Source organism: Metarhizium brunneum, chromosome 2 (assembly GCF_013426205.1).
Source record: "Metarhizium brunneum chromosome 2, complete sequence".
Taxonomy (NCBI): Eukaryota; Fungi; Ascomycota; class Sordariomycetes; order Hypocreales; family Clavicipitaceae; genus Metarhizium; species Metarhizium brunneum.
The window spans coordinates 1,052,777-1,074,497 of record NC_089423.1 but is presented as its reverse complement, the minus strand read 5'-3'; the positions used below and the strand labels follow the sequence as shown (position 1 = coordinate 1,074,497).

General features: G+C 53.1%; 7 protein-coding genes across 7 annotated transcripts; 3 read left to right on the top strand and 4 right to left on the bottom strand.

Annotated features, from left to right (window-relative positions):
- Positions 1–457: 457 nt before the first annotated feature.
- Positions 458–1,786, bottom strand: haox (Hydroxyacid oxidase; the record flags this gene model as incomplete). The annotated part of the gene is made up of 3 exons (XM_014687752.2): positions 458–1,173; positions 1,235–1,563; positions 1,620–1,786. The coding sequence occupies 3 exons, from the start codon at positions 1,784–1,786 to the stop codon at positions 458–460; spliced, it is 1,212 nt and encodes a 403-aa protein (XP_014543238.2).
- A 926-nt stretch (positions 1,787–2,712) lies between these two features.
- On the bottom strand, positions 2,713–3,584 carry kduD_0 (2-dehydro-3-deoxy-D-gluconate 5-dehydrogenase; the record flags this gene model as incomplete). The annotated part of the gene is made up of 3 exons (XM_014687751.1): positions 2,713–2,917; positions 2,969–3,411; positions 3,465–3,584. 3 exons carry the CDS (start codon positions 3,582–3,584, stop codon positions 2,713–2,715), a joined length of 768 nt encoding a protein of 255 aa, XP_014543237.1.
- Positions 3,585–4,111: 527 nt separating this feature from the next.
- Positions 4,112–6,078, top strand: HNM1_2 (Choline transport protein; the record flags this gene model as incomplete). Its single annotated transcript, XM_066130120.1, has 6 exons — positions 4,112–4,253; positions 4,310–4,629; positions 4,688–4,910; positions 4,968–5,310; positions 5,393–5,898; positions 5,963–6,078. 6 exons carry the CDS (start codon positions 4,112–4,114, stop codon positions 6,076–6,078), a joined length of 1,650 nt encoding a protein of 549 aa, XP_065986537.1.
- A 1,017-nt stretch (positions 6,079–7,095) lies between these two features.
- amdR_0 (Acetamidase regulatory protein) lies at positions 7,096–9,217 on the top strand (the record flags this gene model as incomplete). Its single annotated transcript, XM_014687749.1, has 2 exons — positions 7,096–7,220; positions 7,285–9,217. 2 exons carry the CDS (start codon positions 7,096–7,098, stop codon positions 9,215–9,217), a joined length of 2,058 nt encoding a protein of 685 aa, XP_014543235.1.
- Positions 9,218–10,878: 1,661 nt separating this feature from the next.
- G6M90_00g033050 (uncharacterized protein) lies at positions 10,879–11,637 on the top strand (the record flags this gene model as incomplete). Its single annotated transcript, XM_014687748.1, has 1 exon — positions 10,879–11,637. The coding sequence occupies one exon, from the start codon at positions 10,879–10,881 to the stop codon at positions 11,635–11,637; it is 759 nt and encodes a 252-aa protein (XP_014543234.1).
- Positions 11,638–16,284: 4,647 nt separating this feature from the next.
- G6M90_00g033040 (uncharacterized protein) lies at positions 16,285–17,950 on the bottom strand (the record flags this gene model as incomplete). The annotated part of the gene is made up of 2 exons (XM_014687747.1): positions 16,285–16,505; positions 16,564–17,950. The coding sequence occupies 2 exons, from the start codon at positions 17,948–17,950 to the stop codon at positions 16,285–16,287; spliced, it is 1,608 nt and encodes a 535-aa protein (XP_014543233.1).
- Positions 17,951–19,110: 1,160 nt separating this feature from the next.
- On the bottom strand, positions 19,111–21,347 carry G6M90_00g033030 (uncharacterized protein; the record flags this gene model as incomplete). Its single annotated transcript, XM_014687746.1, has 2 exons — positions 19,111–21,073; positions 21,136–21,347. The coding sequence occupies 2 exons, from the start codon at positions 21,345–21,347 to the stop codon at positions 19,111–19,113; spliced, it is 2,175 nt and encodes a 724-aa protein (XP_014543232.1).
- Positions 21,348–21,721: the final 374 nt, after the last annotated feature.

Genomic DNA, 21,721 nt, shown 5'->3' with positions numbered 1-21,721 from the left:
AACTGCTTACCGGACTATTTACATTTTGATCGCGCGTTTCACTAGGCTTTTGTGACCGTGTTGAAGTGAAAGCCCGATCAGAATAGTCATCACATCCCTGTACACCAAAGATTCTGCTTGCCTCGGCAGCGGTTACGACTACCAAAGATTACCTTATATCTGCCTACAATGTAACGGTATAGCGAGTATATTGACAACTGATTAGACGATTCTAACGAATAGCCAAGAATTCTGACTTGGTGATATCAAGGCTGTCACGGAACCATTTTCGTAGTTGGTGATGTCTGATTAAACCCAGTTTTCAAAGCCATGAACCTCAGCTGTATATATCAAAAAGACATGTCCGGCTGCCACTATAGACTCTGGTTGCTAGGTACATGTGGAGGATGGTTCTCAACGTTCTGCAGGCCAAGCGTTACTACCAATGGCCTGCATGAAGCCGTCGCCAAACTGTCTATTACAACTTGGTGACTCCAAAGGTCGGATTTGCTACCGCTAAATAGGCGCTGCTTATCTCGGATATCTCTCTAACCCCAGCCAAGGCCATTGTGCGGCTGAGTTCCCTCTCGAGAATATTCAGCACCGCGCCGACACCTTTGTCACCGTCGTAGGCGAGACCCCAAAGAACAGGTCTCCCAATCCAAACAAGGTCCGCACCGAGAGCGATGGCCTTGAAAACGTCGGCGCCACGACGAATACCACCGTCCAAGATGATGGGTATGCGACCGCGGACAGCGTGCGCGATATCTGCCAAGACCTCTATCGTCGACGGTGCCTCGTCCAGCTGTCGACCTCCATGGTTTGACACGACAATTGCGTCGGCGCCGTACAATATCGCCAGCCGTGCATCTTGAGGTGTCATGACTCCTTTCAACACAATCTTCATCGACGTCACATCTCGGAGGAAGCTCAGCGTCTTGGCCCAAGACAAATTCGAGGCATGCATTTCTCCGCCACCGAGTTCAACGACCAACTTGGCATCATGTTTGGTGCGGGCGTCCATCAGCAGCCGGTTGCGCGTAGGTGTTGGTGTCTTTGCTGAATCCGCGTCATCTCCTTCAAGATTCGCAAGCCTCATGCCGCGCGGCAGGGCTAGCACGTTTTTTCTTTCATTGACACGGTTTCCCAGGACCGGAGTATCTACCGTGACAACAAGAGCTTTGTAGCCCGCCACTGTGGCGAGTCAACCGTCAAGTCTTGCCATTACTTTATCGGACCCGGATGCAAGGCCTACCTTCTGCCCGTTTTATCAAGTCCACACTCTTGTCCAAGTCCTGCGTGAGGTATATTTGGAACCAGAAGTCAGGCGTCGGGGTCGAATCACCTTGACTGGTTTTCACAACCATGACATTCTCGAGTGAGGTCGTCGACTGCGATGATAACGTGAAATTGACTCGCTCGTGTAGAGCAGCGCGTGCCACATCAATCTCTCCGCCTCGGCCTGCCAGTCTTTGCATCGCACTGGGGGCAATGCCGATGGGCATGTTCAATTTCGAGCCAAACATCTCGACCCTGGTGTCCACGTCGGAGACATCACGGAGAACTCGGGGGACGATGTACAACCTGCAACCACCATGAACCGAGATTACTTTTTCCACGAGGGGCTGGGCTGCATATACCTGTCATATCCAGACATGTTCCTTTTCAGCAGCTTCTGTTCATCGGAGCCGGACGCATAGAATTCGTAAATCTGTTTGGACAATGCTTTGGCTGCAATTGCCTCGACTTCTGCGACTGTGATGGGATCAGGCTGCCGTGGCTTCGAGGCGGGGTTCGGAATTTCCATCTCGTTCTTCTGGCTACGAGAGGCAGGCAGTTCACTCTTCTCTTGCAGCCAAATGTATGCAGAGACTGAAACGTCCCTGCTTGAATATGATTTAAATATTTCTCCTCGACTTGTCGGTTGGGCGCGGGTCATCCTGGCTCAAAAATTGATCCCGACACATCCCTCAGGGAGTTGTTTGTAATTTTTCCAAAGTGCTCCGGAGCCGACGGTGCCGACGGAGGGAGGTTCAATTTTGTTGCAACAGCTTTGCCGGGATTCGGATTTCCGCCGGTCAGAGCGATGCTTCGTACCTTGATACAATCCGCGTCGCCATGTCCGCTTCGCACGGTGCTCCGGGTAATGCCATGGAAGACACACACGAGACAGCGCAATGACTATGACTGTATCTGCCTTGGCGATAAAGGCCAAGATGCATATTCTGGTAGGTTCCGCGGTACAGTGGCAACCGAAAGCACTACCCCTGCTGCTTAATGAAGAGTCGGCTCCGTACAGGCCAGATGTGTACTCAAATAATGATGAAGAATCAAGCACTTGCGTTTTGGGCCTCGCTTTTCAGTATTTCTGCCTTGAAGCACTACACCGTATGAGCCGTATATTGTCATTCAGCTTAGGTAGAAATGCAAAGCCAGGTCGGATACTACTAGTAAAAGCTATCATTGCCTAGGGCTCTAGTCAACTCTACCAGCAAATCAAGTAGAGAGTTTCTGGCGCTACCGTTCTTCCCAAGAACAAGAAGGGAAAAAAAAATTCAAATTCTCAGAGGCACTGTGTTGGTGCTTGGCATTGCCACGGAATTTCACTATAGGATGCGTTCGGTCACTATAGAATTATTGTCAGGTTTTCTGTTTAATCTAAAACTGGCGTCGGGCCAGAAACGTTTTCTCTCGACTGCCCGGTGTAGACGACTTGACTGATCCTACTCAGCTTCATCTTGCCAGCCAACCGCCATCGATGACAAGATTCTCTCCCGACATGTAACAACTCGCCTTGCTGGCCATGAAGACAGCTACGCCCTTGAAATCGTCGGCCACCCCCCACCTGCCCATTGGAATACGCTTGGTGAGAAAGTCGTAGTGGTCCCGATACTCGGGCTCTGTTCGAACGTCTTTGTTGATATCTGTAGCAATTTCGCTTTTTGCGAATAAGCATGCAAACCTGTTCGATGGGACAGCATTCACATACCCTGGGGACACACAATTCACTCGAATGCCTCGGCCGGCCCACTCGTTGCTCAATGCTCTCGTCAGTTGCAGTACACCACCTTTGCTGGCGGCATAGGCCGCCATATTGACACCTCCTTGCACAGCGACGACGGAGGCTACATTGATGATGACGCCTTGCTGGCCCTTGTCTAGCCAGTACCTCCCGGCTTCTTGACAAGTCGTAAAGGTGGCGGAGAGATTGGCGTCCATGACTTCCTCGTATGCCTCATACGAGAGGTCTTGGGCCGGGGACCGCCGCTGTAAGCCAGCCGCATTCAATAGAATGTCCACCCGGGTCAATGCCAAGGCTTCCCGCATAGCTTGGAGAACCTGGGTGTTGTTGGATACATCGCAGTGGATTGCTGTGAATTTGCGGCCAAGAGCAAGCACCTTGTTTTGCGTTTCCGTGTTGTTCAAGTCCCTCTGTCCGTATCAGGTAGCTGTAGATGTATTAAGTCAAGGGTAGATATACATACCTGTAGGCTGATAACGTCGGCTCCTAATTCGGCTAGACCTATTGTCATGGACTGGCCGATGCCCCTCGTTGCCCCTGTCGCGACTACGGTCTTGTCCGTGAGATCGAAGAGACCCGCCATCTTACCTTTGTCGTGATGATTGTGCCCCTGCACAGCGCGAGTATCCTAGACGAGCATTGAGACAATCTTTGAACATGTGTCAATTGGAGTCGAGGTCCATGCTTATCTGGTAGTTATATCTCGGCCAGGTTGAATGCTGTTGACGGCTCCGGAGCCGAGTTTCCATCTGTTTGATTGATTGGCTATCGGCTCCGAGCGTTTGGATCGGCAGTCGCTTGGCCCGAGATCCGGATCCGTCTGGTCGCTCTTCAGCAGCCACAGTACAACAATCGAGCCGTCCGACTGTTGATTTTTGAGCCCTTGTCCAATGGTCAAGGATCCCTCAGTCTCGGAGCCGACAATATGATCCATTTCCCCAAGTCTCGTCTCTCTCGGCGTCTGTACGCGCATAGAACATTCCGCATCGCCTCAAATTTGCCCGATTTCCTCAAAGATGCCCACTTCGCCGTTGAAAGTCCCATCTCTGAAGGAAGCTTCACTCAGAAATTCCAATGTCATACCCAAAGCAATTCCAACCCACCGCAAGCATGAAGACTTCTTCGGAGACTCCCACTACGGGTCCAGTCGCAGGTATGTCCAAATACTCCTTAATGTCCGATCAAGCTATATCCAGAGCATCTACTGAGGGAGTGTTGGTTCTAGACTACAAGAGGGGCGACGTAGAGATATGTAATGGCCTACTCTAGCTTGCGTTCTTCTTGAATGGCATCCTGACTGAAAGCCAGGCCATCTGCAGCAATTGGACACTCATGTAACGCTAAACAACCTCGGCCTCGAGCAGCAGACGAAACGAGATGTAGGCCCATTCGACATTCTCTGTGTCGGGTATAACATCTGCAACTGTTGGGTCGGCCTGGCTGCCACCATGGTTATCGGCCTGGAGCAAGGGGGCACCGTCACCGTCATCTACGGCACGCTTGTCGTCACCTTTGCCATGGCGTGCTCGGCTGCCACCATGGCCGAGTTGTCCAGTGTTTATCCCACTGCAGGGGGTCCGTATCATTGGACGTCCATTCTGGCGCCCAAGAAGGCTTACCGCCATCTCGCAAGTCAACCCCAACGCAGTCCCGGTGACACGCCTGCTGACGTCTGGGCTTCTATAGAGCTACTGGTGCGCAGCATCCAACATCTTTGGTTGGCTTTCCATCTGCAGCGGGATTACGATCCAGCCCGGACAGTTCATATCAGCGGTACGCCTCTTCTACAACCCTGACTTGGAGATCCCTGCGTGGGAATACTTTCTCTATTTCCAGGCGACAAATCTCGTGTTTCTTCTGTACAACATCTTTGGGCTTCGCCGGACGAGATGGATACATGACGTCGGCTGTAAGTTTCGTACTTCGCAAAACAGAGTCACCCGTGCATTGACGCTGGATTGAACAGTCTTTTTCTCCATCTTCACATTCGTCATCATCTTCGTCAGCTGCTTGGCTCGCGCACAATCCTACCAGTCAAATACTTTTGTGTGGACCGACTTTCCCAAGCCCGAGTCGGGCTGGAATTCTCGCGCCGTCGTCTTTTTGACCGGAATGGCCAATCCCAACTTCATGTATGCCGGCCTCGATGGGGCTGTGCATCTGGCCGAAGAATGTGCTCACGCCAGCAAGACTGTCCCTCGAGCCCTGTTCAGTACCATTGTCGTTGGCTTCGTCGTCGCTTTTGCCTTTGGCCTCGCCATGCTTTATACCTTGACCGATTTCGGTCAGGTCCTGGAGAATATCACGGGGTAAGTCAAGCATTCCATGTCACCGTGGAGAGGTACGGTTTTGTACATGTCATGACTTCTCACAAAAAGTTCCGCTTTCCAGGGTTCCCATCTACGAGATATGGTTTCAGGCTACAAGATCCGGCGTTGCAGCCACGATTTTCATGATGCTCCTTCTTTGCATCGCGTGCTTTGCCCTCAACGCATGTGTCGAAGTCACTGCCCGACTCACCTGGTCATTCGCTCGCGACAATGCAATCATCGGATCCAAGTTCATGGGCAGCATCCACCCGCGATGGGAGGTGCCGGTCTGGGCTCTCGTGGCCAACGCAACCGTCATTTTGATCATCGGCTGCATCTACCTAGGCTCCTCGACGGCCTTTAATGCATTCATCGGTACTGCACTGGTCCTGCAACAGTGCAGCTTTGCCCTCCCTGCCGCTCTGCTGCTCTGGCACAAACGATCCAGCTCTGTTCTCCCTCCGCACAGATATATCCGACTGGGCCCGCTTGGCTGGATTGCAAACGCCGTCACCGTATTGTTCTTCCTCTTGATTCTGGTCATGTATTGCTTTCCGATCGAGTTGCCTGTGACAGGCTCCAACATGAGTATGCCATGCATCCCCTTGCTCTTGCTTGCTTCGAAGGGCTGTCAAGGCTAACCACCATTCAGATTATACTTCGGTCGTGATTGGAATCATGGTCATCTTCTCGGCCATCAACTGGTTCGTCCAAGCTGGCCGTACATTCAAGGGACCCCGGCTCTTGGCAGAAGTTGCTCGTGACTAGTTCATCGATTTTGGACTGCTAGCGCCGGTAGATCTAAGTCGGGTGAAGTGTTGTTAGGCGACTGTGTACTCGTGCGTAAATTTGGCTTATCAAGATATAATATAATACGATGGGGAGAGAGCAGTACCAATTCTGTATGCAACCAGTTTATATTGGGAGTAACTATTTTGTTGCGATTGATCTTACTTGTATTAAATTCTGGCTGAGAGCTCTCATATATATAAATACCTAATGGCACGGCAGTGACTCATCATGTCTTGGTACATGACTCACACCAAGTCAACACTATTAAACACAAACCTGGGCTCTTCCAAGGCAACGGAATTGATTATCCAAATATAATGAGACCTGTAGGACTTGGTCTATTTTCCTCCTTCTTTGATCTATATTGTCTTCTAGAATATGGATATTAATAATGCAGCTAAACTTGATGAATAGCTACATTTATAGCTTCTGTAGTGTATTGAAGTTGAGTGCCTGGTAGAAGTGATTCTGTAACGGGCTGGGCTGTTGAAGTGCACTCGGCTTACACTGATGCAATAACGCTACAAAATTAGCGATGCTTGTTCAGGGGTAGTGGTATTAGTTTATAGCGGGCCTATTAACTATTAGATTTACTGTAATATAATATAAATTAAAGAAAGTTAACCAAGGTACTTGGGCTAATATACTTCAAGGCCACACATTTAAGCTGCTAACCCGTTTTAATATTTATCCGCCGATTTCAGGGCTTCATCCCAATGTCGCCTATCGCCCACCGTACGCTAGCCTGAAATGGCAGCGTGGTGGGTCAAACCGGGCCCGTGCTAGCAAAAAGTGGCCGGGTCCCGAGCAATTCACCCGGAAGGTTTAGGCCCAACCCCGCGTCTTGGTCCGTGACTCCGTCCTCTAGGAGCCTTGCGTTCCTCGAGGTATATTATACCAGACCTGACCCTTCGTCTTTTCCTGGCGTCTCCCAGCATACTAAGTTCAATGTTGGAACCCGTTGCAACTTGGCTTTGACTTGGACGCTTAGCCATGGCACTCCGCAGACAGCAGCGTAAATCTTGTGACCTCTGCCGACGCCGCAAGGTGCGATGCGACCTGGTGTCCAAAGGAAGCGGCCCTTGTACTACGTGTGACAATGGAGGAATAGAATGCATGTATGTGTCTAGTCCCTTGATCGTTCATGTTGACATGGTGCTAAAGCTAACGCATGAGCCCCAGCGTTAGAACCGAATGGCCACCGCCAAATCGAGGAGCGTCCTCGCGTCCATCAGTGGACTTGTTGACCGACTCTCCAATCCAGCCTCGTGTCTCGGAGTTAGAGTCTGCCAGAACAATTCCACCGGCCTGTGGTCCGCACAAGGCTCGAACAAGTGACTCCAACACTGCAGATGGCTCCCAGACAACAGACCCTACGGAAGCTCCTGATAACCTGGCCTCTACTGGACTCGTACGCTTCTTTGACGACGTAGCTTCTCCTGACTGGTGGCGTGTCAGTGAACTCGAAGACAATTTCAGGGTTGCATACATAGGAACCCCGGCTTCAAATCTGGTCCACCTTGTCTCTCTACGCCCTTCCAAGAATTCAGCTCTTGTCGATATATCCCAACCCAACCAACAGCTCTTGCAAACCCCACAGTCGGGCTTGTCTGCCTGGCAACAACCCCCCATTTTCCCCACGAATGGCGCCTACCCAGCGGGTGCGAACCAGTCTCGGCCTCTTCAGTCGGACGGAGACGACCAGCCGCAGCTCCACTATCCGTATCCCCAGATCCGGCCTCTAAAGTCGTGGAGCTGTCAGTCACAGTTTTCCTTGTACCCTTCAGACGACCTTGCCACCGACTTGTCATCGTTTCCAGTCTTGGAGGTCCGTCAAGCCCTGGTCATGGCCTACTTTCAGCACCTTGATCCCCTTGTCCCCATCCTCTCCAGGTCCAAGTTCTTGGACTCGAGCGGAAACCTCCTTCCTCGACCACCGTTACTGTTGTTCCATGCAGTGCTACTGGCCGGGGCCCATGTTTGCACCCATCACCTGGTGAAAAAAGATCGGCGATCAGTCAAATCTGTCCTTTTCCGCCGGGCGAGCATGCTTTTCCATCTTCGTCATGAGACGGACCGCCTGCATCTAGCGCAAGCAGCTCTGCTCTTTACCTGGCATATCAATGATGGCGACACCATCAGCGGCGGCCCTTGGTACTGGACTGGGGAGGCTATCCGGATTGCCAGTGGACTGGGTCTACATCGACATAATGACAGGCTACCCAGATTCGATCACGCCATGTACAAGCGCCTTTTCTGGGCAGCATTCGTGGCCGAAGTTTTCGCATCGCTGGAGCTGGGGCGCCCGTGCGCAATTCGGGGAGAAGATATCGACCAGTCCTCTCTGTGTGAAGAAGACTTCAATGAAGCCTTATGGACTCGGGAGACCGATGGTCGTGTTGAGGACGCCTCTCCTGGCCAGGCTGCGTTGGCGTATCATCTACGAATGGTCGAGCTCGCTTACATCGTTCTGGACATTCTAACTCTCAACTCTCCCTCGGCGTCAGCAAAGCCGGAGCTGTCGCAAATTGATTTTCGTCTGGGCCGGTGGCTGATCAGCTGTGACTTGTCGTCGGGGGGAGAACACGAAGAGTGTTTTAGACACCTGCTGCGAATACACTACTACCAGGTCGTCCTACACCTGCATCGTAACTACAGCCAGGTATTAGAGCACAGTCCGAGGGTATGCAATGCGGCAGCCGATGCCATCATCTCTTCGGTCGAGAAAATCGCAGCTGTTGACGAATTGAAAAAGTGTCCCTTCACGGTCGTCGGTGCCGTTGTTGCTGTGGGCATTCAACTCGTTCAGGAATTGCGATCCGCTGTCCTGGCTAAAGCCTTCTTGGTTGCCGTCGAACTTTCGGAAAGACTCAAGGGGATGCTGAAATGTACAAAGTTGCTGGCCGTCTTTTGGCCCAACGCCGAGGCTGCATACGGTGTTTTCCACGGCATTTCGCAAGACTATGAGCATCGCTTGTCCCGCGGCCTACATTCAGTAGAGCAGCCGAATCTTCCGGATTTTGAACCTGACTGGAACAGCCTATTCGTATCTATTCCACCCTCGCTTCAGGTTGAGGAAAATGTAGACCAGGATTGGCTGTGCTTTACAGATTGAGATGAAGATGGGTATTAGTAGAAGAAGTTGCCCTGGACGGAACCATACCTGGGCATATGGTTACATATGGTTATTTGGGGTGTTGTTACAACCTCTAGTACAGAAGCCGAGCTAGTTGCAGCGTCGGCAGCAGCCAAGGAAATGATGGCTGCAGGACGGCTTCTAAACTCTTTGCAAATTAAGTTGGACGAGCCTTTACAGTTGGAAATCGATAATATGCAGACGATTAGGCTGCGAGCTGAAGAGTCGGCAAAGTTGACCTGTCAACATCAAGTCGCTCATTCAAGGCAACAGCTATTGCTATACTGCTGCCTGGCTGGTAGTAGTATTATAACAAGTATTTAGCTTTGTATTATTTTACTTTTTATGTAAAAATTCAAGAGTTATTTATTCTACTTGAGCTATTTTATATAATTGTATATATAATAATTATTACTCACAGCCAGGGCCCGCCCGCCTATACATACAGCTCTTTCAAGCTCTTAGCGTGTAGATCCAATACGTACTACGATATCGGTAGTATCTCGATGTCGGAAAGTATCCCTGTTACAAGGGCTTGATAGGTCTTGGAGCAGAAAACGGATCAATTCAAAGATAATCTCGTAGGATGTCAAAGGTCCTTGGTTTTCCAAAGGAGTGTAGGGACGAGTGGCCACTACATACATGAAGGGAACGGCTGTGCCGAGGGTTTCCACCGGGTCATGTGTTTAGTCTGTGTAACCCCGAGGTCCTCTCTCGGCCAAAGGGATAACAACAGAAGAACCCCATTCATGGTCGGTGCGAAAAAAGGAGGAGGTGAGAATTTTCAACACGCAAAGACCAATAATGCCAAAGATGCCTCGGTACGAGAAAACATGGATTATTCTTTGGCATCTTCACTTGGCCCCGCCCGCTTGCCGACTCCCGACACCGCCTCGCATGCTGAGACAACAACCCATGAGAGCTGGCTACTTCCGCTCGCCCTCGGCCAAGTCAAGGACCACGACGCCCTTGGATCATTCTCAACCGCCGAATAATCCCCACACTCGACTTTATTGCCGCATCTAGTGAGGATTTGGATCCCGCCGCAGCGGGTGAAATCCTGCGAGGGCCCTCTGCTTGGCGTTTGGGCAATCTCTGGCGTACGATTGGACAGCCTCGTCAATACGTAAATCAATATATATATTCGGACGGGGGGAACTCATGCGTTGGGTGTTGAATCAGCAGAACAATGCTGAGATGGGCTGAAGGTGGTGCGATTTGCCGATGGAGCCGCAATAAAAAGTGGAGGCGCGGGTGGCTTGACATTAAACACGTCCTCGACTGCAGCGCGGCAAGCGGCAGGGCAATTAGCAATTAAGGTTAACTCCGCAGGGGCGTGGTGAATCCCCTGCATGTCGAGTAAAATAGAGTTAGGCGCAATAAGTCCATATTTGAAGTTTAACCGGCCCGTTGGACCCACCCCACGAGAGTGTGGTAGGGTTAGGGTCATTGCCGAATTAGGAATAGCCGAGGTTGCTACGTCAGTCGGTCAATCAACTACAAAGACGTGCCCATGTCGCGTTGGGGTCCAAGATTCTCTCGGTCCTTGAGCATTCAATGCTCCCTTCTTCTTCAAAATCTAGATTCGCCTTTCTTCAAATCACAGCAGGCTGCTGCACAGGCCCTTGTTTGCCGCAGACATGCCCACCACGCTCATCGTTGGCGGAAACGGCAAGGTTGCGCGTCACCTCACTCGCATCCTCGCTACCGAGACACGGCCAAGCCACCATGTCCACAGCATCATCCGAACTAGTTCCCAGGAGGCCGGCATTGAAGCCCTCGGCTCCAGACCAGTCGTCTTGTCGATTGAAGCAGCCTCGGTAGCCGAAATCGCCACCACCATGGGCAAGATTGCGCCCGAGTCCGTCGTGTTCCTCGCCAGCGCGCCGTTTGCAGAAAGCGAGCGCGCGGAATCCATCGACCGAGACGGAGCCATCAAGTGTATGGACGCGTGCGCGGAAGCAGGCGTGAAGCGATTCATCATCGTGTCCGGGATGGACGTGCGCGATTGCGACAAGAGGCCGATCCCGGACTGGTACAATGAGGCGGATGTCAAGGCTAGCGCACGCCTACGGGGTTTTATAGACCCGTGGATGAGAGCAAAACTTGCTGCCGATCGAGAGCTGAGAGTGGGAAACAGCCGGCGCAAGCTGGACTACACTATAGTTCGGCCCGGCAGGATCACGGACGATGCGGGCGTGGGCTCCGTCTTCGTTGGCAAGGCTCATCTAGGCAATTCGGTGAGTCAGGAGGACGTTGCGCGGGTCGTGGCCGCCTGCCTGACGAACCCGGACACGATTGGGTTGGCATTTGATGTGACGGGGGGGGATTTACCGGTCGCTCAGGCCGTTGCACAGGTGGCAGCGGATCGGGTCGATTCGTTTGAGGGATACTACTAGGAACGAGGCAATATTCGCCAACCCTAACCCTAACCCTGGACAGGACGGCCAGCAAGACCTGCATTGATGCCAGTCGTGCCCGCAAAGGAGTCCCGAGAGCCATCTATGAAACAAGCACACGCTACGCACCGCTAGACTCCGGATTATGCTCCTTGTTAGTCAAGACGAGTCCAAAGCCTTGTGCCTATTCTGGCTCATTATACTAGATTTTATAAGTACCATTTGTGGCCTATTGCAAGGTTGGAATTCTACGCACCTTTTTCCCCGTCATGTCCCAGAAGTAAACCTGTAGGGTGATGAGTTGATTCGCCTCACCACACTCTATATGATATGGATCTGAACACTTCATCACAGGCCCCAAAATTTGCAAGTTCTCGCGAGTGGACCGCAGCCAGTTTGGGCGGTGCTCGGTGCGTGCCACGAATATCAAATCGTGACACGCTTTGATTGGTGGCAGCCGTTGCCGACGGCGACACATGGCTGCGGCACGTTGCGGCAAAAATCAGCCATGGATCATGCACATGTGACCAATTGTGATGAGGCAGGCGGCCACAGCCAAAGGGGTAGTGGCCGCTAGCCAGATTAGTACTTGGGTCCACCATAGGTCCACCCGTCGATTTAAGCGGGGTAAATTGCGGCCTGGCCCACCACTCAACGCCGTTGTCTTATTCCCGCAAATGCGGCCGGGAAACCCCAGCTGTTGGATCAAATCTCAACCAAGCCCCAGGGCAAGAATTGCAGACGCCTACGAATATTACCGTAGCAGCTGTCATCATCGAACATATTAGGCCCAGCACTCGCGCCTCTGCTTGGCCAATTTCGAAACGCCCACCATGGCTGCCGACAGCCTCCAGGCCAAAGATTTCGAGAGGTTCCTCCCGGATAAGCGATTCATTTGCACGACAAGTGTCGGTTTCATCAAGTCATTCCGCCGCCCGACTGACTGCTCTTGTGTCACCAGTCCAACCTTTGTACTTGGAATAGTAGTGGGGAGTAGGCGCAAAAATGACAAGGGGGGCAAGTAAATGCTCCTGAAAATAGTCATTTCCATCCAGCGAATCATGGCATGTCGCTCCTGCCGTCGTCCTGCTTGCTCCTTCTGCTTCGTGCTCCTCGCGTCCTCCTAGCGTCACCGGCAGTCGGTAGGTCCCCTCTGTCCAGCGTGGTGGCTATGGCTGCACAGACACGGGTCGTCTCGAGCCTCCCATCTCAGAGTCCAGATATAAGCTGCCGTGCCCCAACAGCGGCACGCAAGTCTGCGCTCTACTTGTCACTCATCACGCAAACACAGCAACTCATCTTTTCTAGTCAAAACATGGCATTGAGCCAGGAAACTGCCGTCGCGATGGTAGCACTCGTCGTTGCAGTCCCGCAAGCCATCGTCGTCGTGTGGGCGTGGTGGACCAAGTGCCGGTGCGTGCTTGCGCGGAAACAATCTACGCCATCGGACGGTAAGCCTGCACGTGAATCCCCGAGACAAGCGGGCAAAGCTAACTCTTGTGTTGTAATTTTTTCATTAGAAGAAAAGTCGCTGCAGACAGTAGTGCCTCCAGCGCCGAGTCCGGGTGCGAGAGTGGTCAGATCAGAGGAACACCACTACCGTCTGATCTGCGAATCGGTGCATCGATAAGTTTGGAGGTGTTATTCCTCTGTCAGTCTACGGGCATGTTGGCTTTGATCTCGGGTAGAACATAGAATGTACAAGGGCAGTGCAAGGGGTAGAATCAGCACAGGGCACAGAGTCCGTGGTCAAGCACTGGTTGAGGCAAATTGAAGAGGATTTCTTGACGTCGCGCGCACAATCGCCTGTAGCACTTGTCAAACTCCATCGTGCCGGCCCAACACAGGGGGCATCCTGGTCGGGGTCAGCCCTACGTACAGTACTTATGTAGGTGGCCAGCCGATGTCGTACGTACAGTATGTACGCTGTTCACGGCGTTGGCTGGTACCGCAAGGACGATTGGCAGAGAGAGGCCGGCCAGCTGTCAAGGGCTAGGCGTTGACATCCAGACGGCGCGCCAGGAGACCAGGCCATACCCTGTTTCGCAAGGTTGCCAAGGGACTAGCAACCAGACGTGCTGGGGCCGTTGCGCTCGGCCCATTCCGTCTGGCATCGGCAGGGTGCTCCTTCCCGGCGGGTCCTGCTCAGGCTTGTTTGGTAGCCACCCGCCAGACGTCAAACATCAAACGTCAACTCCAACGTCCACATGCACAATGCATTGTCCAGTTGCACGAGCTTTGATGCAAGCCCACGTTTTTTTCTACGGTTCCGCCCACAAGCACCGGATCCAGGCACGCCAAGTCCTCTTTTCCGTCAGTATAACCGTCCAATCGTGCGCACGGCATGAGCGGCCGGCGTGTGGGTTGGTCGATCGGTCAGGTTCCCGCGGCTGGCCGTTTCGCGTGGCCGTCGTTTCTCCTGATGTGTGAATCCCGTCTGGCGGCTTCGAGTGCTGTGTGCAAGATTGTTTTGAGTATGTGCAATCTATTCATTATTCATAGGCTCTATAAACCTCCACGCGTTCCCAAAATTAGGTGTCGGGGGACTGCCCGTCTATAAACACTTGCGCCGACTCCTAGTCCACATGTACCAGCATGTTGAGTAACCTCCACCCACGTCGCCGTCTGCATGATAACCCAAGCTCCCCGACGCACTGAAAAGCACACACCAGAAAACCCCCAGCGGTTACCAGAACCTTCCGACTCGGACTTTCAGAATGCATTACTCCTCCCATATCGGACGGGTGGCAGACATTCGTGCTGAACACTTCTGCAATCGATGCAGCCCATCATGGGGCAGTAACCAAGGCTAGTGCAGCCGCACATTGATGCACAGTCGGGACATGTCGATGGTGGTGTGGCGTGGCGTACGGGCAAGAGCAGAGTCCGCCATCTTCCGCAGAGCCCGCAGGCTACGCCGCTGTAATCCGAGTCGATGGTGGCTGCAGGCAATGTTAGCTCAAGTGCATGGACGCGGCGGACAGAAGAGTTGGTTTAGGGATAGTCTGCATATGAGGCGCTTACCCTGATCGATCGTGTGACATCTCACTACATGGGCATTCATGTTGTCTTTCCGGCTGGACGTATGATCGCACAGCGCGCAATGATGTGTTTCCTTTCCGTGGATTGTTCTTTCGTGTCGCTCTAGGTTGAATTTGGTCCTAAATCTACTGCCGCAGTGGCAGGCGAAGGGTCTGTGTGGCCATTGTACTTGGTCAGCACTAACAGCCGTCCGGGGGTGTTTATGTCGGGGCGGCATCTTCTTACCTGTTACTGCTGGATGCCATCTCGTCGAAAGTGCAAGGCACTTGACGGTCGAAAATTGCAAATTCATATTGACGCTTCAGATACTTAATATACTTGTTAGATTTCACTTGACAGACCTCGGCAGCAACCACCACCGGCAGCGATTCTGACAAGCGTTCGTGTGCGGGTTAGAAACTAACCCCCTAGTAGCCAGAGTGATTGGACGTGGGCGAGGGACTGGCTGTATGAGGAGCTGTACCAGGAGTGCGCCCAAGGAGCAAGGAGATGACATTCAGCAGAGGCATTGACAACCAACCAGCCGAACCCTGCAACGCACATCCTCAACAGAGTCATCCGACCAGCTTCCTCATATCTGCCTTTTACTTTGGGATTTCAGCCGTCGTCTAGATAATATCTGGCTGCCAAAGTTTGTCTTTGCAAACACGCGATAACCTGCAGGGGAAGCGGTTTCGTTCATTGGGCAGCGACACCTCACCGAGACATTCCCAAAGAGGTTTAACCCATGCTCGTCGTCGAGAGTACTCAGACCTCGGCGTAGCTCCATATCCTATCATCTTGCATTCACGTCGAGAACCCAGTGCAGTCGTCCCAGCTGGATGTATTGGCAACGTACCTCGGCAGCCCAGATTCAGAGAAGAAGACAGGAAGAGCTCGTCGAGGCCGCCGCGGCTAATGTCGCTTGTCTCGCTTGCTAGAGGCTTGGCGCAGGCGGGGTGAGACGTCAACCTGGCCCTAGCCGTTGCTTGACACTTTTGCATGTGATGTCTGGTGGGTTTGAAGACGGACGATGCTGCGACCGCATTGTCGGTAACGTACCAAGCACCTGGTCTGGGTCGTTGCGGAAACACCTTTTCGGAAGAAACATCAGATGGCGCATGTAACCTTGTCGTCTAACACGATTGTTTGGATACCTAGACAAGCATGGGGTAAAAGACGCCCCGTTCTTGATATTTTACATATAAAAGTAAATTATTATCAAGCGTTGGATTTTTTTTATTTTTCGACCCATCTAACTGGTGGTGCAAGCACTCCATCAGGTGTGGCCGTTGACAGCCACGTAACGTGCCTGGCTAACTCAGCAGAGAACTTGACCACAACAGACCACGCAACGCAACAAGCAGAGCATACAGATCTAATACCTGGGTGCTTTGGGATACAGCTCTTGCCTATTCGTACAAGATTACAATATCGTATATAAAACCAGAGCCAGCTTTAAAGACAAGACCCAGTAAGGATGGCATAACATTGCCCCTGGAGAAGAAGTAGTAGCAAATCGTAATCGACGCCGTCAATTACTGCAGACTACGACCGACGACACCCTTGGTCAACACCGACTTTTGCACAATCATCCACCGCGGCCACAACACCCGCGCTCCCGCTTCAACCATGATCGGAAGCACCCGCGCTGGAGACGCCAATTCCAAGCGTCCATGTCGCACTTGTTTCACGCTTCCCATCCCATGGCCCGGCGGCGCTTGCGTGACGAACCGCCCGGTGCCGATTTTGCTCATGCGCCGACATCCTCTCCCCGCCGCCGCCGCTGTGTTTCGGGACGAATTCTTTTATATCACCTCGTTGCTCTGCTGCATCTGTACCAAGGCCTGCGCACCGTATTAGGACGTGTGTATTCACAGGATACCGGCAAGGCCGCAGAGTTACCTGGTAGAATATCACATATCTTCTTCTCGGCCCGGATCCTATTTGGAGCTATTTGACCAAGGAGGTCTTTTGCGTAGGCCGCCGCCACCATGGCCGCGTAGCCCTGCCACTCCTTGTTTGCATGCGAGTCCGAGTAATCGCATATACCGCGAATCACTACACACGGGAAGCGGTCCATGAGCCCTGCTGCTTCCGTTTCAAAGCACAGGACGTCCTTGTCTGCCGTGAGGCCATCTCGAATCGTAGCGTCCTTGATCAAGTGGTTCGCCGACGCAATCAAGCCATAGTGAATAGCAGGGTTATCCTCGTCCTTTGTGCGTTCGCGTCGCGGCACCAAATTCGACAATGTACCCGCGCAACCTCCCGCGCCGTCGGTGACTTTTTCGAATAACCTGTCAGTATCTAGCGCCGGTCGCGAGTACTCCCCCCGCAGCCTCGGGTTCTTGTCGAGCATTGCGTCTACGGTTTCTTCCAGCCGATGGCCTTTTCTCCTATGCTGAGCCCGGATTCCCGCCAGGGCAGTGCGCAGCACACTCGGGAGCTGGTTTAGAAACCGGACCCGTCGAAAGGCCAGGTCACGCGTGGTGTGGTCAAAGTCGTACTGGAAGACGCCGCCGCCGCCGGCGTGCGGTGCGCTCACCACAATGTCGCCCAGGCGAATGTCGTGCTTGGAACTCGGTGCGCCGCCGCCAATGCCTACCATGAGGACGATGCGAATGTTAGGAAAGCTCTGCTGCATGTTGGTCGCTACTTGGGCCGCCGAGGACGCTCCGTATTCACCGTCGGGCGGCACGGCAATGACAACGTCATGCTTCCCGAGCCTACCGCATGTGTAGTGGTTGACGTCGTTCGGGGACACAAAGTCCGGTGCGTCGTGCTCCTCGTCGAGCAGCTCTTGTGCGGCGACGTACTCGGTTCCCATGGCGCATATCCAGCCCACCATGTACCTGTCAAGGCGTCTGCGGTCCCGGGCGTCAGTGTCGACTCCTTCCAGACCGGTTTCGCCGTCTACTCTTGTCCGCTTGGAGTTGTTGTGCACCAGCTTCCCGCCGTCGTCGGACTCGCGCTTTCTCTTGGGCACGCGTGCGTCGTCGCCGCCTCTTCCTGGAGCTTGGCTCGTGTCGCCGGGCAGACTGTCCCGAGAGCCGTGGATTGTATTCCCTCCCTGATGAACGCGGTTTATATGGTCCAGGAGGTTGTCCCAACGATTGAAAGGTCTAGTGTGGCGATTGCACGTCAAGATTTTGCACGGGTACGTCTGAGGCTGTCGGTGAATTTCCTCATGGCGTCTGAGGTTGAAAGGTGTCGAGAAGGTTTTTGAGCATACACCACAACTAATATGCCGCGACCTCATGGTAGCTTGAGCGTTTGGGTTCTCACGAAGCATTTCGACATTGTAGTCGGAGGTACATTGGGCATTGAGGCGCTGGGTTGTCGCCGGTTGGGCACAAGCAGCTTTTAAGTTGGCAAGGCCCAACTAGACCAGACTTGAGCGTTTGTGCAGACATGGTATGTACTATGTGCGCAGCGAGGGCTTTGCAACTGTGCAATTTCTGGCCTGAGGAGCAAACAGCATTGAACATTGAACAAGATAAGTTATGCCTCCATCCCGCCCGAGATCATTGGGCAGACCGCCCTTTCAATTGATGTTACCGGACTAGTTTCCACCAGCCTAGCCAACCAAAGTGCCCCGATTCCAGCAGACGGCCGACACTGAGCCGCAGGCGACTGCACCACAAAACTGACAGGCCGATGCCAACCTATGGGCCAACAAGTACCGACACTCGGTGCGACAAGCTCTCCTGGCGCCAACACCGAAACTATCTGCGTTGAGACGCCAAGGGTATATTGAAGGGCCTGCGGCAAGGCGAAAGCAGGCACGCCAAGCCAACCAAACCGCCCATCTTCCGTGCGGATATCTCGGCCAGACTACGTGGCGGCACGATTGGCCTTTCATCAACTCCCAACGCGATGCGGTGCGCCACTGCACGTCGAAGCGCCGTGACGCATCATAACCGACTGGGTCTCCCCAAGCCCGACGAGTCCTTCGTTACCCGGCGATGCCCATCTTCGACTGAGCGGCGATCCCGACACTCCCAACACGCCGCTCTGTAACCTGGATAAAACAGGCCCAGAATCCCTTCTCAAAGGGGCCATCTTTCATGACGGGCACTGCCCGCACTTTTGCCCACTACGCACACATACCGTACCCGTCATGGCAAACGCCCTCCTGTTTCCAAATGACCATGGTTTGCTGCTCGGCATCATAGAAATGCACGGCCCAAGCTGGCGGTGAACCATCGAGTTGAAAACAGAGTATTTTCGCCACATTTCTTCCCATCATGTCACCAATTCTTGCAGGACACTAACCAATACCAGGCAAATCTGCATTCAAGCTCTTAATCAACTCCGTGTGTCCGTCTATATAGCTAATCACTGGGTATCCTATCCTCACGCCGTCTATTGCCAAACTCCAAACTCCCAAGGGTCACAAACAGCTCAAACAAATCTCCATGTTCTGCTCCAAATCATCAAAAACACCAGACTTTAGGCACGAACCCCCCCGCCCCATTCATCAAGAACACTTGGCCCCTGCAGCGCCAAACCTTTCCCACTCAACCAAGCCCTGCAGGCCTCGTAGTGGGCATACTCGCGCATGTGTTCGTCGCTGTCGCAGTGCAGCATTTTAACATCCGCAACATCCAGCAGGCTTCTCCCTGCCGAGTCTCTGGCGTGGACGTTGGCCCCCTTCTCAAACAACGCCCTCATCGCCAGCTTCCTTCCACACCGCACGGCAATGTGTAACGCTGTTTCCCCACGCCTGTTTCTGGCATGGATATTCGCCCCCCTGGCGATTAACAGCTGCAAGATTCTAGGCGGAATCTTGTAGTCATCCTCCTCGGGCAGCTCGGCTACAAACGTCATCAGTGGCGTGTTGCCGTTGTTGTCGTGCTGGTTAGGGTCAACGCCAGCGTCCAACAACCCCGAGAGAAGCCCTAGGCGAAGCCCGAGCTTGGACGAGCTAGAATCGAGTTCCCTTTCGGGCTTTGCTCCTTTTTTGGTGACCTTGTCTCTCTGGGATGATTGTAGATGGTACTTATTGACCACAGAAGCCTCACTCAAAGTAGCCATGGCCAGGCAATGCAAGCCATTGCGGCCCTCTTCGTCCTGCAGATAAGGATTCAGCATTGCCTTGCGGACATTTTCCAGGAGCTTGCTTTCTTTTGTAAGCCCTGCGTCGGTAAAGGCCGCTGGACCAAACGAGTCTTGAAGCCCGACGAAATTTGGTTCGTCAAGTTCCATCATGGTTGAGCTATTTCTGGCAGGAGTGAAGCCGAACGCATCTCTTGCCATGTGGAAGTTGCCGTCGCAACGCCGTGAGACACGCTGGATAAGCTCTTTTGGGTGGCCTCCAGCTTGAAGTAAATGGAAGAAGCTACGACCGTAATGATCCCTCATATGAATGTCATAGCCTCTTGCTGTGACGATGTCCAACAGATGTTCGACATGGTCCGGATTTCTAAGAATCGATGCATTTAGAACGTGAAGGAACGTTTGGCCGGCAGAGTTCTTCGCTGCAATCCGGGACTTGCACAAGTCACTCCTCAAGGAACGCTCAACCAACTCGTAGGAACCCCTGGCGGCTAGAAAGTGCAAGACGGTGTTACCAAAAGAATCACTGGGGCCAAAATCCTGCTCTCTCGGTCCGTTGGACAGTAGTCGCTGCCCAACAGGTGTGAGCCCTTGACGAGTCACCCAAGGAAGCACACAAGTATCCAGAGGCATGAAACAAAGACATCGGCGTCTATCATGAACATCATGGGTAGAGTAGCACACTCCCGTGCTCTGGTACTCGTCCAGATTTAGGAAATCGCTTGGTATAGGAAAGGGCCGACCATCGAACTCCGGAGGGCAATCCTCCTCATCAGCCCAGGTTTCAATGGCAGAACTGCCTTCTGAGTAAGGCGACAAGCCGGGCCGACTACCCATTGGAGCCGTAAATCGTTTCACGAGCCTCTTGACAGTCTGCACGTAAGGTTCTGAGAAATCGGAGAGAACGCGTTGGAACGAACCAGTAGTATTGCTGGTGGCGTTAGAGAGGCATGTCGTCTGGCGGAGGAACTTTGCGAAATGCGGTGGATCGGCTGCATCTTCAGCTGGTGACATTGCCATGGAGGACCGAGCGCCAGGGGAAACCCAAAAGTTCAAGGCTCCATCTGCTGGCTGGTGTGAGGCAAAAGCCGCGGCCGGTCGATGCAGAGGCGAGACATCAAAAGGCGCTGGGCTCACGCTGTCTTCCGTCTCGAGTCTCTGAGGGCTGGGGGATATCGACAAATTGTCGGAGATGGATCGCGAAGGGCCAAAGGCAGCATATTCAGCCGACTTGAGTCTGGTGGGAGAGTTGGCCAGTTCAGTTATGCGACGGTCCATATCTTCATCAGTCTTTGGGTGTAACCATCGTGGCTCCTTGTCTAGGAGGATGTTGAGTTTCTTGTGGCCCGACTCACGACTATGCTGCACATCAGTACGACACCTCGCATAAGAAGATGTATGAAATGAGTATGAGCTCACCCAGGCGCCGTCCCAGGCGTGTGAGAATGAACCAAAGCGACAATCTTGGCCAATGGTAGTGTGGTATACACATAAAGGCGCGTCATCTTCCTCTGGGCAGATTTACTCCACATGGAGGGACGTCCTGTCTGTATTGTAGCACTAACTGCAGACGGCGAGCCGTGCGAGGCTGGTATCGCCAGCTTGGGCGGTGACGGCCTCAAGTTGGTCATGATGGTGTGTTCAGGATAAGGCCCGTCGAGACTGGGTTTTGGGTTCTGTAATGCAGACGTTGGTTATGGACCGGTTTCGAACGAGGTATAAACCCTCGTCCAAGGTCCCATGCCAAGCAGAAGAGATGGTCGAGGCGGTTGAACAAAGTCAAGACATTGCGCTGCGGCTGCCCTTTTATACAAAACCATCTGAAGCCTCATTCTGGGCCGCAGATTGTCAGCACTGAGCCACCCCTAGCTCTAGAATCTGCGAAGCACTTGGCGAAGGTTGCGGCATGGTTAGCTCTCTCCAAAGGGAAACGCCCGCTAGAAATCTAGTCTATCCACCAGCGGCCTCCACCAAGGCGGGGTCAATGGATAGCGAGCCGGCATCG